The sequence below is a fragment of the Centroberyx affinis genome, unplaced genomic scaffold (assembly GCF_046629955.1).
Source record: "Centroberyx affinis isolate AG114_WGS23_722 - 3 ecotype Tasmania unplaced genomic scaffold, CSIRO-AGI_Caff_v1 ptg004126l_1, whole genome shotgun sequence".
NCBI lineage: Eukaryota > Metazoa > Chordata > Actinopteri > Beryciformes > Berycidae > Centroberyx > Centroberyx affinis.
Window position 1 is genome coordinate 93 of NW_027281900.1, and position 15,702 is coordinate 15,794.

Genomic DNA, 15,702 nt, shown 5'->3' on the forward strand with positions numbered 1-15,702 from the left:
TGACCCTGAAAAGGAATAAGCAGGTAAAGAAAATAAAGTTAACAAAAGTGACCTGAAATTTTAACAAAGGATGAATTTAGAAACACTCAGCCGTACTAATTATTGACATAGAACACAAAACAATAACACATAACACTAAAATCCATAATTTTAATAACAAATTGTTGAGACATCATATTTTTCACTCTTTCCACCGGTAAACGTCACATCTCAGCAAGCTGGACGGTCATAAAAATCTCCCATTTGCCCACTTTGTTCAGTCGTCTGTGTCTGTGAGACTCATAGAATTACGAGGTTTCCGACAGCATTTGAAGGCAGCATTAGTGCAGCCAACCTGTTGCACAACTAGGGGTAACGCCCCCTTCTCGCTCTCTCTCTCTCTCTCTCTCTCTCTCTCTCTCTCTCTCTCCGTATTTCTGCTGACGCTCTCCCCCGGCTCGCTCATTCATTGCTCAGTCTGTTCATCAGTCAGAGTAAATAAAAAAAAAAAAAAACATGGCTGCTAACCGGGTTATCGTTTATGGCGGAAGAGGCGCACTGGGCTCTAAGTGTGTGCAACACTTTAAATCTAAAGGATGGGTGAGTAAAACCAGAAACTCTCTCTGTCTGCATTATTAATTACTACTTGTGAAATGCTTAGGCGCTTAGCTCTAATTATAGGCTTGAATGAGTTACCTCTCTGTCTTTCTCTCTCCTTCTCTGATGTAATCAATAGTGGGTTGCCAGCATCGATATCACTGCAAATGAGGAGGCAAATGAAAACGTGCTCGTCAAGTTATCTGAATCCTTTACGGAGCAAGCAGGACAGGTGAGGCTGCTGCTCATCTGCTGTCAAGGACCCAGATGAGTCACATGTCGATGTTTTTTTCTGTCAAATAAATGTCAAACTGCAGTATAGCAGTATAGTAAACCTCTGGCGATCAGCAGGACAGACCTAGGTATTGGTTTAAATCCAGTTTGCTCATGATTTGTGCATTTGCATAAACGTAGACAGCGATTTTGTCCTACACCGCTTTGCAGAAACCCACTTTGTAGGCTTCATGCTGCGTTGACGTCATGTCGGAAGAAGCGAAAACAAACTCGCTCGCATTTCGTAAGCAGGGCTGATTGTATTAGTGAGAGTAAAACTGATCATTTTGATTTGTTATCTCCTTGCTCTGCTGCCATGAATGGGGTCGCTGTCGCATGTGTTGACACACTTCCGCAATCCGTGACGTCAAGTGGGAGATTTAGGAACCCTGCAAAATTTCAATTGTGGTTATTATCCCTCAAGATAGTTTTTTTTTTCTTACATCTTTCATATCCTTTTTAATATGGACAGTCTTTAGACAAACATACAGTATATAATGAACATAGTGATACTTACAGACAAATATTCGATAGTGGATAGTAGACACTCTTCCTTTTTTTTCTTTTATGAATTAAATTAAGAATTGCATTGTGTCCCTGAAGCAAATGAATGTGAACAAAAGCTGATGTAATCGTGAGACTGTGTCTGTTTATTCTCATATATCAGATAATGTGTCTCATGTTTTTATGCCATTCATGCCTTGTGTTTTTATTCAGTGCATTTTACTTGACTTTTTGTTTTATTTTAATTCAACATTATCCCCCTCTACAGTTTTCTACATGTCCCATCCATTGATTGCAGTGTTTATGCTCCTATATGGTTTTGTAAATGGTATTTTTACAATAAAGGTTATTTAATAAAACAGCAACTTATATATGAGGCTGATGTGAACACTTTTTCCCAGGCAGCTTATATTTACAGTAAATCCCATATGACATGAAGGCAGCATGACTCTGATATTCACATTTTCAGTCGATATGAGCTCAAATGTAACCAGCATTTAAATGTCATTCATCCTGTGTGGCGGCCTCACGGAAAGCTGTTATCTCTTGGTGTGTGTAGGTGACGACAGATGTGGGCCAGTTGCTAGGTGAGCAGAAAGTGGACGCCATCTTGTGTGTGGCAGGAGGATGGGCCGGAGGAAATTGCAGTTCCAAAGGTCAGAGTTCAACCTTTGTTCGCTGTGACATTAATCATCAGCCAGACATTTATAGACATTTATGCTGCAACAATTCATGGTTTAATTTGAAATTAATAATAGCCAATCAGATTTTATTTATGTAGTATGTTTCATACAACAGTGCCGGAACTGTTTTTAAAGCCCTTTGGGTCATGTTGTTGTATGAAATGTGCTATATGGTTAAAAAAACAAACAAAAAAAAAAAAACGTCAATTTGTCAGTTTTTAAATAAAATTTGCTTGTTATCATCAGTTCAGACAGAAGAATTGTTTGTCACAATATCCCAAATCACCGAATCATCAGGATATGATTCCATTTAAAGACGATAAACAATAACATTGAATTATCGCCCAGCGCTAAGCAACAGATAACTTTCAAAAGCAGCAGTAAGAAGGTGTGTTACGTTGTCTCCTAAAACCCTCTAGTGCCGTGGGCCTCGAATCTGGTCTTTGGGCTCCAGAGTCCTGCTAGTTTTCATTCTGCCTGGTAGATAACTGCGTTCACCTGTTGTCCCGGGGTCTAAATCACTCTCTGATTAGACGGCTAGAATGAAAACTACCTGGCAGAATGGAAAACCAGCAGCACTCTGGACCCTGAGGACCGGATCTGAGGACCGCTGCGTATAGTGAATTAGCATTTTGGAGATTGGCTGGGGCCGGTCCAAAAGCAGAGGGCATAAAAGCTAATTTCTGCCTCCCCTGCCGTTTTGTATTCTGGCTGTTAAAAGGACAGCACTGGATGATCTGAGGCATCTGTGGAACAAGCAATATTGAATAAACAAGTTGATGCCAGACATTTAAAAATTCAAATCTTACTAGGGGTTTTTGTTTTTCATTCATATTTTGCACATGTGTCTCTTTGTCAGATTTGTACAAAAACGCAGATCTGATGTGGAAGCAGAGTGTGTGGACCTCCACCATCTCCAGCCACCTCGCCGCTCTGCACCTGAAACCCGGCGGACTGTTGACTTTGGCCGGGGCCAAAGCGTCGCTCTCTGGCACCGGCGGTAAGACACACATTTTCTGTTTACCGTTTCCCCATCGTGATGACCTTGTTTGGCCGCGCGTCACGCCAAGGGTTTCAGTCAGACTTTGATATTTCAGACACTGCAGTGCGCTCTCTCGTCCGTGTCGTCCGACCAAATAACATAGATAATGGAAAGCGGCGCGGGGGCTTTGACCGCGGGATTGACGAACTGATCAGAGGCAAGGGGAAATGTAAAACAGATCCAGACACTGAAAGGAAAAGGTGTCGATAAAATAGATTAGGCAGCAGGGTGGCTGCGTGGTTAGAGAGTCTGTTCTGTTCTGTAAACAAAAAGTTGAAAGTTTGATTTCCTTCCTCAAGAGCCAGTGTGTCCATCAGCAGCCCAGTGTGTCCTGTCAGAGTCCTTCAGCAACAGACTGAACCCACCTGCTCACTCAGTTTGCTCTGAATAAGAGCGTCAGCTAAATGTCCAAAATGTAAAAGCTTGGTGTTTGTTTGAATGGCTGAAGACAACAAAAGGTCAACAAAATACGTCATATATTGCAAATAATAGATACAGATGAATTCTTGATTTTTGGAGTTGGGTTTATGTGTGTGTGTGTGTGTGGGGGGGGTTATGTGGTATTTTATCAATGTATAGTAAGTGGTAGTAGATATATTGCCTGAGGATGGCCTTTTGACTGAAATGTTAGCTGCACTGTGCCCTTTGCATTTTTGCATTCAGGAATAAAATAGGGCTCTGTGATATAACAAAATAAATTTCACAAAAATCTAATTATTTTGGTATCCATGTGTATATACAGTACTGTGCAAAAGTCTTAGGCACCCTAGATTTTATATATAAATTTCTTAGAAGTCTTAGATGTTTATTTGTTTTCTGCATTAGTGTGCCAGTAGACAGCTGTTTATTGTAAATTTTTGATATTCAGAAACTCATTTCATTAGTTTTGAAAGCATCTTCGCTTTATGGATATCTTTGACATATGCCTAAGACTTTTGCACAGTACTGTATATATATATATATATGATATACACATATGCAAAATCACGTTACATAATCACATTGATGTTTATCACATTAGAATGCATATGTTAATATAAATTATGATAAAACTTAAACTGATATTCCCTGATATGTTTCAGATATCATTTTGTGAGAGATTTGAATTAGTATTTTGTTTTTAGCCTGAATTCAAACAGACTTGTGTGTCACAGTAACTCTTTTCAGTGTTTCATCACAACATGATTTTATTGAGAGACAATGACTGATAATATTGAATTATTGCTCAGCTCAGCAACTAAATGAACCTGTGTCTGGCATGATAAACCTCTCATCCTCATTTTTTTGATAATTTGCAGGTTTCCTATTTTACTTCAGTTCACTCTCAGTTGAGTTGAGTACTCTGCACCTTAAAACAGTGGTACCTAAACTGGGGGTCGCAAGATAATTTTGGAGGATCGCGAGATGATTTATGGAATAGGAAAAAAACATATTTCTACTATACAAATCTATTATCATGTGTCATTTTTTCAGATTTCTCTCTAATTTTTCTTTTTTATTCTTGGGAAATACTGAATAGTTTTCAGCCCCTTGGCCTGTGATAATTAATCAAATGAAACAACCTGAAAATGGATAATTCTTTAGTTGAACTGTTCACCACTCTGCTATGCAGCCTGTGATGAGGCATCGCTTCATGTTAAGCAGTCACCAAAGCCAAAAAGAGACAAAAGATTTGAGAACCACTGTCTTATTATTGGTTCAGCCTTAAAATACTGAGCTTGGATGTTAGTTAGGGAGCGGTGAATTTCATTGCACTTATCCCTGACCATTGTTACCATGTGACACCAGCCCTCCTGATACCAGTCCCTGTGGCATCCAGAGAGGCTGTGGTGTGGACCATGTGATGTCCAGCCCGCCTGTGTCCAAGCCTGTCCATGTGATGGGCTGAGATCCAACACTACAACAATACAAAGCCCTAGCTCAGCAGTCAGTGCAGAGCCGACAACCTCATTGGCTGCCGGCTTAGGAAGAGAATGACTCAGCAGTTGAGGATCCACCACATTATCCACATGGACTCAATGCATTAACTCTGTTGAAACAAGACTGGAATATCTGATATCTCCTGGATTCATGGGACTGTTTTGTATTTGAAACGTGAAAGAAATATGATAATTGTTATCTTATTTTCCAAAAAATCAATTTGCATGAATTCTAATTACATGTGAGGCAATGTCAAGAGAGCCAAATGTTGAGAAATATAACAACAGTGTTGAGAAGTATAACACTGCACTCATCCTTCCCTCTGTATGCTTTGATCAAACAAATTGAGCAGACAGTGGTGTTTACTTGATGAGCATAGCCAAAACCCCGAAAGAAGGAAGCGGATTAGGACGACAAGTAAGGACTTAGCATTAGGCCTAAATGTATTGACTTTCATTGTGGTTGTTAATCAAAGTTTTAGGAATGTGACCAAGAAGGGAAATAAACACCAGCCACCAGCCAAATGTTGGAAACCGTTTGCCCGAGGCTGGAAAGATTGTCTACTGTATCTAACACTGTGGCCACTGTCTTTCTCTTCCAAGTGTCAGATTGGCTGGTAAAATAGTGAAAGTGGAAGGTGAATTTTGGAGTCGACTAGCCACTGTGGCCGGTGGGGAAAAACAGTTAGTGTCCTGCCATGAATGTGACACTGTTGTGGGTGATAGTGTCCAGGAAAAGTGCACAGAACTTGAATGGATAGAACGGTAATTCCCATTCAAATCAACGTTCCAGGATGGCCAGAGTGGCGGCCATTTTTATGTGAACCGTTGTTCTAGCTTCCGTATAAACCGACTTATGGCAAGTCACTGAGGTGAGACGTTTTGCAGCAAGAACCAAAGAACCTTCTCCATCACCTTGCTATGGTTTGCTGATATGCTAATGTTGACGAGAAGAGCTAGCGAGTGAAGTACAGTCTTTGAAAATGCGTCAGCCTCGTCGCTAACATCAGCTTTTAGTTGAATTTTGACAGTTTGCTAAGCACTCATGCAACAGACACATCTGCACAGTTCTCAAACAAGTGTGACAGACTTTACGGCCTTAATGCCCAGACTTGTCACCATAGCAACTAACCCTTAAAATTCCATAATCGCCATTTTATGTTGTACTAGCCAAATTACCAACGCAAACAGTGGAAGGACCGTTCTATCTATTCAAGTTCTGTGATTATGTGTTACTAAGTTGAAGTTGAAAGGCAGCAGGCCAAGTAAGGGTTAACAAACCATGTGAACGCCTTATAACCTCGGACCTCGGACCTCGGACCTCGAAGTCGGTGAAAGGGACTTCTCTGTGCCTCTGCATGTGACTTTTAGCCTTCACATAATGCCAGGATTATCCTCTCAGAAATGCAAAAGATGGCATTCAGTGTTTGGGTATACAGCAGCACACACCAGAGCATTGTTGTATTCACCGTCTTTGGACAGTCTTAAGTAGTCTTCCCTCTACAAATTTATTCACATGACAGCTTAAGGTGAAAGGGCTTGCAGTGTGAGTAGGTAGGGGTTCAGTGCCTTGCTCAAGGACAATTAGACAGGAGACTTAATTATTGATGGACACACATTGGCTGTTGCAAGGATTGAACATGTGACTTATATGCGGTATAGCTGCAACGATTAATCGATTAGTTGTCAACTATAAATGAATCGCCAACTATTTTGATAATCGATTAATCGGTTTGAGTAATTTTTTAAGAAAAATAAGTCAAAATTCTCTGATTCCAGCTTCTTAAATGTGAATATTTTCTGGTTTCTTTACTCCTCTATGACAGTAAACTGAATATCTTTTGGGTTGTGGACAAAACAAGACATTTGAGGACGTCATCTTGGGCTTTGGGAAACACTGATTGACATTTTTCACAATTTTCGGACATTTTATAGACCAAACAACTAATCGATTAATCGAGAAAATAATCGACAGATTAATCGACAATGAAAATAATCGTTAGTTGCAGCCCTAATATGCAGCAAATCGACAGTGTTAATTTCACTGTCCTTTAGACTATTGTACCACTAGCTGCCCCAGTTTGTCCTCCCTCTTTTATTAGACCTGATTTTACTCTTGGAGAAAAACAAAAGCCTCCGAGGAAAGTCATCTCACCGCCCCTTGCTCCTATTGGTCAGTTCTTCAAAGGTGGCTTGGCAGGCTCGTCAAAAGATTTGGTGGAGAGGGGTGGGGAGATGCTTTGCATTCTTTTTAAAGCCTAGTTTAAATGGAAAATGGCAACTTATTGATTCCAGATGCTAAGGCTGAAAAACATTCCTGGGAATAAGCCAAGACTGGGTTTCTGTAACAAGCAAGTTTGAAAATGACGACTTAGACTTAAACTTTAGAGAGAAGAGAACAAGCAGTGGGGGTTGTTTTTGTATGTAGTTACAGAATCGAAGGTTAATTTAAAAATGAAGTACGCGTGTCCTGGTAGCTCTGCACATACAATGTACTATAATGAGCCTTATTGGATGTCATCCTCTCAATCATTTTCTTATCTTCCCCGTCTTTCTTTGATCATATCTTTTCCTAAGAAGCAGAAATGCCATTTAATAGAAAAAACGATGAACTTCTAACATTGTGCAGGTCGACGTTTTAGTACCCTGCCTGTCCCATGCCGTCATATAGTACATCTTCAGATGGTACATCTCTGTGTCATTGCAAACTGAATTTCCTCCAGCACACTAAAAGGATCTTGTATCTTTAACCCCCAGGCATGGTAGGCTATGGCATGGCCAAAGCCGCCGTCCACCAACTCTGCAAGAGTCTAGCAGGCAAAAACAGCGGCATGCCGTCAGGAGCCACCGCTGTGGCCATCCTACCGTGAGTACTGCAGTGAAATGTTTTGACATGTACACATGTATCAGGGTGTCTGCAGGTCCTGGAAGAAGTTTTGACATGTCTTAAATCATATTATCTAAACTCAAGTCCTTTTAAAGGTCTTGGATACAGTTGAATAAAGAATTTTAAATCCTAAATTCAGTTTCAGAGGTGTTTAAAAATGTTGAGGTTGGTTTGCTGTCTTTCCAGTGAGAAATCAGCCCAGTCATGCAGACCTACTGTATATTCTCATAAGTCTCCAGTTGTTTTTCATTTTTACATGTATTCCAATTGCAAACTTGGACTTGTAATTCGTAGCTGGTGTTAAAAGGGTCTTAAAAAGTCTTAAAGTTTAACGTGACGAAACTTGCAGACACCCTGATGTATTACACACTCACTCACTTACAATACACATTCAGTCCTTAATGTTTCAGGAAAGCAGCTAAGAATTCCACCCACATCTGTGGCCCATGGATGAAAAGTGTTTTTTTCTTTGCCCTGACATTTTACATTAAATTTTAGGCTTTCAGCTGGCGCTCTTATCAAGAATAACAGAAGAGTAAGCTTAAAGCTGCACCAGGCAACTTTGCATGTCGGCGGCTGCAAATGGCAGCAAGAGATAACCGTAAAAAATTTGAACTTCAATACCCAGAAATCACAGAACGTCATCAGCATCAGTAAACTTCTCACAGCAGGCTCATGTTTACCGAGCCGGCCGGTCTGTGATGCTTTATACCAAAGGAAAGCAAATGGACGAGAGAGGAAAGAGATCTAACGCTAGGGAGTCCAGCTTTCCAGCGCTTGATTTTGCTTTTAAGTTTTAATTCGTCACTTCCTGTGGGTGGAGAAGATTTCCCACCAGTGTCTGTACCCAACACCAGAATTTCATTCGGGCAAATAGGTCAAATCTACAGGGTTTCAATTAGTGGGAATGGGACGTTTTATTCCAGCCCACTTTGTGATTTAGGCTTGTAAGAGGGGTGTATTTTTACGTAGAAATCTTGGGTAACGCTTTATTTTCCGGGTCCACAATGTCCTAATAATTTCCTAGAAAGGAACTGTTAATCTTAGGAATTTTCCTGTAAAGAACCATGAAATTATGTAGTGGTTATATAGAAAATGTAAGCATTCCGTTTGGTGGAGTCGATAACATACTGTCAATTTCTAAAATAATTTCCTGGAAAGAACTGCAAAACTACAACTATATTATATAATCTAGTTATTTGTTGAATTCTTAATTGATTTTACTTCATTTCTAATTTTCTATATAACTATGACATAATTTCATGGTTCTGTCTTGGAAACAACAGAAGAAATTGGAGGAATTTACCAGCTACCCGCTACCATTGAACTCTTTCTCTATTTTCACTATAATTAGAACATAATTTCATGATTCTTTCCAGGAAACTTCATTAAGAAAGTGACAGTTCCTTCCTAGGAAATTATTGAGAAATTGCGGACCCGGAAAATAGAGCGTTACCAAATCTTGCCTAGTGCAGCTTTAAATTCCTCGATCACCAACATCACAAACAGCAGAATCAAAGCTACAGTGCGGTAAAAAAAAAATAGATGTAACACATAGTCCTTTGTTTTCGAATGATCAAGCATGATCAGTGCAAGGTAAAGAAGTACAAGCCAGGCAGGGAGGAAAGGTAGAGAAGGTCCCCAGATTCACTCGGTAAATCTCTGCTTGTACACATGTTCCTTTACAGATGAACGACTCTCACGGTCCTCAGTGCATCGTTTCCTCCTCGATTTGCTCACTGGGTTTAAAGCACGTTTCTGCACTGTCATCATGAGAGGCCGGGAATTGGGTTTCTGGGGTGTAGATTGTTCCCAGCACGCTGTTTGGTTGCATTTCCAACAGCATGAGGCTGAACTGAGTCCGCCTCTCCAGCTAGCTGTCGCATCTGTTTAGCATTAGCCCCATGACTTGCATTTCTGCCACAGCAGCCCCCCCATCCACTGCTGCAGCATCATATACCAATAGCGTACTTGTGGAATTCATAATATAAGGCCAAGCCATGGGGTTTTGAATTTTAAAATTGAAATACCTCAGCTTTATAAAAATGTCTCTCCATGACTTTTCTAGACCCACTTTCTGTACAACCCGATGTTAGATTTTCTAAATCATGCAAGGAAACGGAGCTTATAAGTATATTTATTACAGATTATTGATCTTCTCTTAAACCCACAAAATCCATTGGTCTCTGTCGTGGTAAAGATAGCTATGAAGAATGTGTGCATGTACCTGTATGTATGCATAGGGCTTGTTAAATGATGAATCCTATCCAAAAATACTGCGTTTATCACTCAGTAATTCAACACAAAACGCCTTTTTATAACATATTTGCACTGATAACATGCACTGATCCTGTATAATAAGCTTATAAAACACAAAATACCCTGATATAAGAGATATTTACAGTCATAAATATGATGATAAAACAGTAAAATGAAGCAAATCTGCTCAAATAGCTTATACAATGCTGTGTTTGTGTTGTGTATGTGGAGATGCTGCAGTGTGCCAGCTCTCTCGTTCTCCCCCTCTCTCTCTCTCGCTCCTCTCCACTGCCCAGACACGGCTACTAACCCTGATTGTCATCTGGCTTAATTTGGCAGGGTTACCTTGGATACGCCAATGAACAGGAAGTTCATGCCTGACGCAGATTTCGGTTCCTGGACACCACTGGAGTACATTGCAGAGTGAGTGCTGAAGCAAAAGACATATCTTCTGCTCTTTAGATTGTAATTGTTTTTAAAATAGGGCTAAAACATTCATATATATGCGACCCAACATGGAAAAAACAGGAGATAGTAGTTTTGGTTTTCAGTTGTTTTGGTTTCCATAGATCTTTGCATTCAGAATTATAAAGGAAAAATCCACCGTGGGATCCTCTCAGATGTTAGATATCAATGCTGATTTTCAATTTATTCCAGGAGTTATTTTGTGATGAAGTGTTGTGATTTACTTTTTTGGTGTACCCACTTTCCCTCAACCTGCCTCATGTACTTCTACTTCAGTTAGTGATTTGCTACGTTTCCCAGAATGCCTTTCAACTCCCAGAGAAGGGGTGTGAACTTGTTGCTTTCAATCAAAGTTGGGCATATGGGAATATACTGTAACTAGCTTGAAAGTGTGATCATTCAGCTCGGGTTCGGGTTATCCAAGTCTATGATCGCAGCCCCTTATTCACAACGCAACCTGTCTTGTGGCTGCATTGCATTGTGGTCTATTGAGGCTGCTGTCAGTGGACAAATTGGTCTCTCTGCCTCTTCTATGATAGATTTCTTCTTGTATGATAGTTGAAATTTGGTACAAAATGATGAGTCTAGAAAGAAGCCCTCGCTCTTTGATTCTGAGGGACTGACATGAAAACCTGACGTTGACTGTTGATGTTTTAGATAGTTGAAAAATTGTCTGTCAAACTCGCTGTCTACATTTGGACAGTTATCCACAGGAATAAGAAAATTACTCCAGCAAACAACAGAATGGATCCAGAAATGCAAGCCACCAATAATAGCTGGGGGGGGGGGGTTTAAGTGTTTTAGGCTGGATTTTTCCTTTAAAATTACATAATAGGGCTCAATAAATGTTTTTGTTTTGAATTATTAAATTTTAAAAAATGCATTTTGATCAAGCTTTTTCTGATGTAAAATGAGTCTCTTCAAGCTAAGTGGGCTCATGGTGTTTGGTCACATATGAACAATATAAAAAAATAAGACTAGAAGTTGGAATATTAACATTTCACCACAAGATGGCAAAATGGATCTACGCTGAGTCTGACACTGCAGTATGAACGATGGCTTGTGTGTTAATTCATGTGCTTATCCCTTTTTTTTGTGTGTGTGTGTTTGTTTCTTTGCTTGCTTACTTATCTCTATATAATCTATCTTGTCTGTCTTGTTAGTTATTTATGACTGTCATTCTATTATTTACGCAACCTACATACATTACATCAATTATTTGATGATACATGATAAATGATTTACGTGATACAAAACGTCAATTTCCAGTTACATTTGATGCCAGCTGCAATCAAAGCTAATGTAGTTAAGTAACTTCATTACAGTCAATAATTAAGATTTTTTTTTTTTTGCAATTTTCTTGAGTATTGATTGGTTACTTCCAACTCTAATGTGCACTGCAAAAAGTCTTTGTAACAATTTTAATTTAATTTATCAGATTTAATCTTGTATTTTTCCAACATTTCAACAATTTCAACAATTCAACAAAGTTAAAAATCTGTCAGGGGTTTGAGACAATTGAACTTAGTTTCACTTATTTCAAGAATAAGGTAGTTCACTCCTCTAGTATCAGAATATGCTACATGATTCAAGAAAATTCTTAAAACAAGTTGATGGAGAGTGAGAATTTGAGTGAAATTTTCTTACCCCACATTTTTGACAATTATAAAATCGAATATTAACATTTTAATTAAATCCCTTGTTAAAATTGACCTTTCCTGAAGTGTACAACATAGATTGCTCAGATTGGGTAGAACTCAAACTGGTAACTTTTTGGGTCTGGATGAATGCCAGCCTGGAATAATCGGGTGCATTTAGACAGAAGTTCGCATTAGAAACCAAGCGGTGAGTCTAGCCTCTCTGTAGGCCAGGACAGATTAGATGGGATTTGATCCATCTTGATAATCCCCGAGGAAACAGATGAGGGTCTGTCGACAGAAATAGAAACTCTGTGGGTGGAGGGAGATGGAGGGAGATGGAGGGAGGTGGCAGTCAGTTCTTCACTGTCCCTTCTTCCACCATTTACCTTTCTGGCTTTTAAAGTCTTACTACATTCAATAGAAAGGACTGTATGGTTGAAGTGTTAATTTCCCATACATTATACAGTACTATGCAAAGGGACCCTAGATTTGTATATATATATTTCTTAGAAGTCTTAGATGTTTATTTGTTTTCTGCATTAGTGTGTCAGTAGACTGCTGTTTATTGAAAAGTTTTGATATTCAGAAACTTTTCAATTCATTAGTTTTGAAAGCATCTTCGCTTTATGGATTTTTTTCACATATGCCTAAGACTTTTGCACAGTACTGTATATCCGCTTTGGAAAAAATAGGCTTTTGAAGTTTATTATTCAACATCTCAAAGATATGGAGGATCCAATCTGTAAATGTGTTATCATCTGTCAACCAAAGACTCAAGTTGCCTTCTATCCATTAAAAGTAGCACAGTTTGCTTTCATATTGTGCTATCAATCATTTTATAAGTGTAGGTGTCACTGTTTCCAAAGTTCATATCTCATTTTGGGATGGAACTCTTCAATTCTAGTGTTAGTCCTAGTACATTATACAGTCCTTTGCATTATACACTATATTTTTCTAGAAGAGAAGATAAGAGAAGATGAAGCTTTAATCTCATGGGGAAGTTGTGTCATTGCAGCAGAAAATAGCAAAAGGATACAGCAAAGACAAATAGAATATACATAAAAACAGTAGGAGTAAATTGGGGTTAAAAAAAGACATGAATGAATGCGGAATATGTGTGATATGAAAATATACCAACTATATGAGGTATATTCAGTATGAAATAAGTGCAAAATTGTACAACGTATATGCACTAATTAACAATAATAAGGATATGGGTATATGAAGAAAACAGATAATTTTACAGCACATGGTGTGTCTTCATTGTATTATATTCATGTTAAGTCTACAGAGGCCATTTAGACATGCCTATAAACTCATAGACATGTTATGAGTTTGACCGTCTGCCACAGTAAAATCACAGGTGCTGTGTCTGTTCCTTCATTTTGCTCCAGAATGTTCTTCGGCTGGGCCAGCGGAGCGGAGCGGCCGGCTTCAGGAAGCCTGATGCAGCTGCAGACCTCCGGAGGCCAGACCCAGGCTGTGGCCACACAGTAGAGGACAGAGAGCTGAGGAGATGGTGAGAGAGGGAGGGATGGAGAGAGAGAGGTAGAGATTGAGAGAGGGAGGGAAGGAAAGGTAGAGAGAGGTAAAGGGAGGGAGGAAGAAACAGAATGATGGATTTGACGGTGAGGGGGGGGACGTAGAGATGGAGAAGCTGATATAGAGACTGGCAGAGAGAGGTAGATGGAGGGAAGGAGAGTTAGAGAGGAGGGAGGGAGAGGGTGATGAAGAGGGTTTGAGGATATAGAGGAGAGGAGGGGAAGAAGAGAGATGGTGACAGAGAGGAATTGAATGAAAGAGGGAGGTAGAGGAGAGCCAGATGGGTTTGTTTTGGAGGAGGGGGAGGAGGTAGCAGGGAACCCTTTCCTTCCAAAAGCAGCCTCACAGCGCCATCTAGTTGTAGATCACAGTAATAAGATCCCTGTAACATAATGTTATATGATACAGAGTGTGTCATATTACATCATATCACGATGCAAACTACAGTAGTCGTAACACTGCAAAAACTGGCAAACTTGTTAAGTCCTTTTATCTTGTATCCATACCTATCATGCTTATTTCAGGATGTTTTTGTCTTACTGCACCGGCAGATAATTTTACCGGTTTCAACAAATTTGCCTTTTTTTTAGGATAATGTAGCTTGTTTCAGGACATTTACTTGGTAAAAGTGAAATTGTCAAGATTTTCTTCATTGTTTTGTGATGATTTCTTGAAAGAAGTCATTTTGGCATGAATCAAGTGAAATTTATTGAAACCAGCAAGATTATCTGCCAGTGCAGTGAGAAAATTTGTCTGGAGACAAGTTAAAATCACTGGACAGCTTGTCATTTTTTGCAGTGAACAAACCAGTGGTGAATTCAGGACACACGCTCTTTGATGCAGTTTCCAATCTTGAAACACATTTTTTATTTTTTTTGACAAGTTCCCTGTCAAAGTGATGTGATATCATACATATTTAACAATCTAAAAAATAAACTTCATATCAAAAAGTTTATGTGTCTGATTTGGCCAAGGATGCTTGGTATGTTAAGTGCATGTGAAGCTTTATTATTTGTGATGCCATACCATTGTAACCCTAAATCAAAGTAGCATTAATGGGGGAGATTTTATCATTTCTAATATGGAGAAACTCAGAAAATGAATGAGCTGTGTCTTTATTCAGTGGTCACAATTCATTTTTTTTAATGACCTTTTTTTCCCTTCCAGATTTTCTTCACCTCGCCCTTCCTTTCTTTGGATTTGGAGTTGAGCATAGGGAAAATCCCCCTGGGAAAATGCATTGTACCAACTTTACACTTTTTAATTTTCTGTACCTATGAGAGAAGTGCGTGACAGTGTGACTCCTGTGTAAAATGTGAGATCTGTAGTCCTTCTGTCAGTATGTTTGTAATGTTTAGTCCTTGTTGGTCCTCTCCCACTGCACCATGGAAGGAACCTCAATGTTGAACTAAGCCGCTGTCTTCTTTCAAACGGACAATACGCTTCAGAGTGGAGTGGCCTTATTGTGTGTCTGTAGCCATTGGGTCAAGTGTCCTTGGTGTGTCCGCAATAAGAATACAGTGCAGCTCTGTCCTGTTGTGGTTTTTCTAAGTCCTGTATTGTATTTGTATCAAATTTACAGTAAAAAATGTGTCAAAATAAAGAATTTAATGTTGTAATACCCAGTGAATCTGGATATTTGGTAAAACCAGAGGTGTGACCAAGTTAGCTTTGCTCGAGTCCCAAGTCAGTCTCAAGTCTTGAGGTACAAGTCCCAAATCTAAATCTAGATTACCAGGTCCAAGTCGAGTCCATATCATTAATGTCAAGTCTCAAGTCTAAATGTAGAACACCAAGTCAAGTCAGAACAAATCAAGAGTCCAGTATCAATTTAATATCTTAAAGAAAACTAAATATCTAGGACTTTTCAATGCAGTATGGTTTTAATAGGATAAAAACTTGGTAAGAGCAT

The 15,702-nt window shown here is 39.3% G+C and overlaps 1 protein-coding gene across 1 annotated transcript; it reads left to right on the top strand.

Moving 5' to 3' along the window:
• Positions 1–440: 440 nt before the first annotated feature.
• Positions 441–15,409, top strand: qdpra (quinoid dihydropteridine reductase a). The gene is made up of 8 exons (XM_071542583.1): positions 441–579; positions 716–808; positions 1,913–2,009; positions 2,896–3,036; positions 7,755–7,863; positions 10,483–10,566; positions 13,643–13,767; positions 14,958–15,409. Exons 1-7 carry the CDS (start codon positions 496–498, stop codon positions 13,743–13,745), a joined length of 711 nt encoding a protein of 236 aa, XP_071398684.1. The 5' UTR covers positions 441–495; the 3' UTR covers positions 13,746–13,767; positions 14,958–15,409.
• Positions 15,410–15,702: the final 293 nt, after the last annotated feature.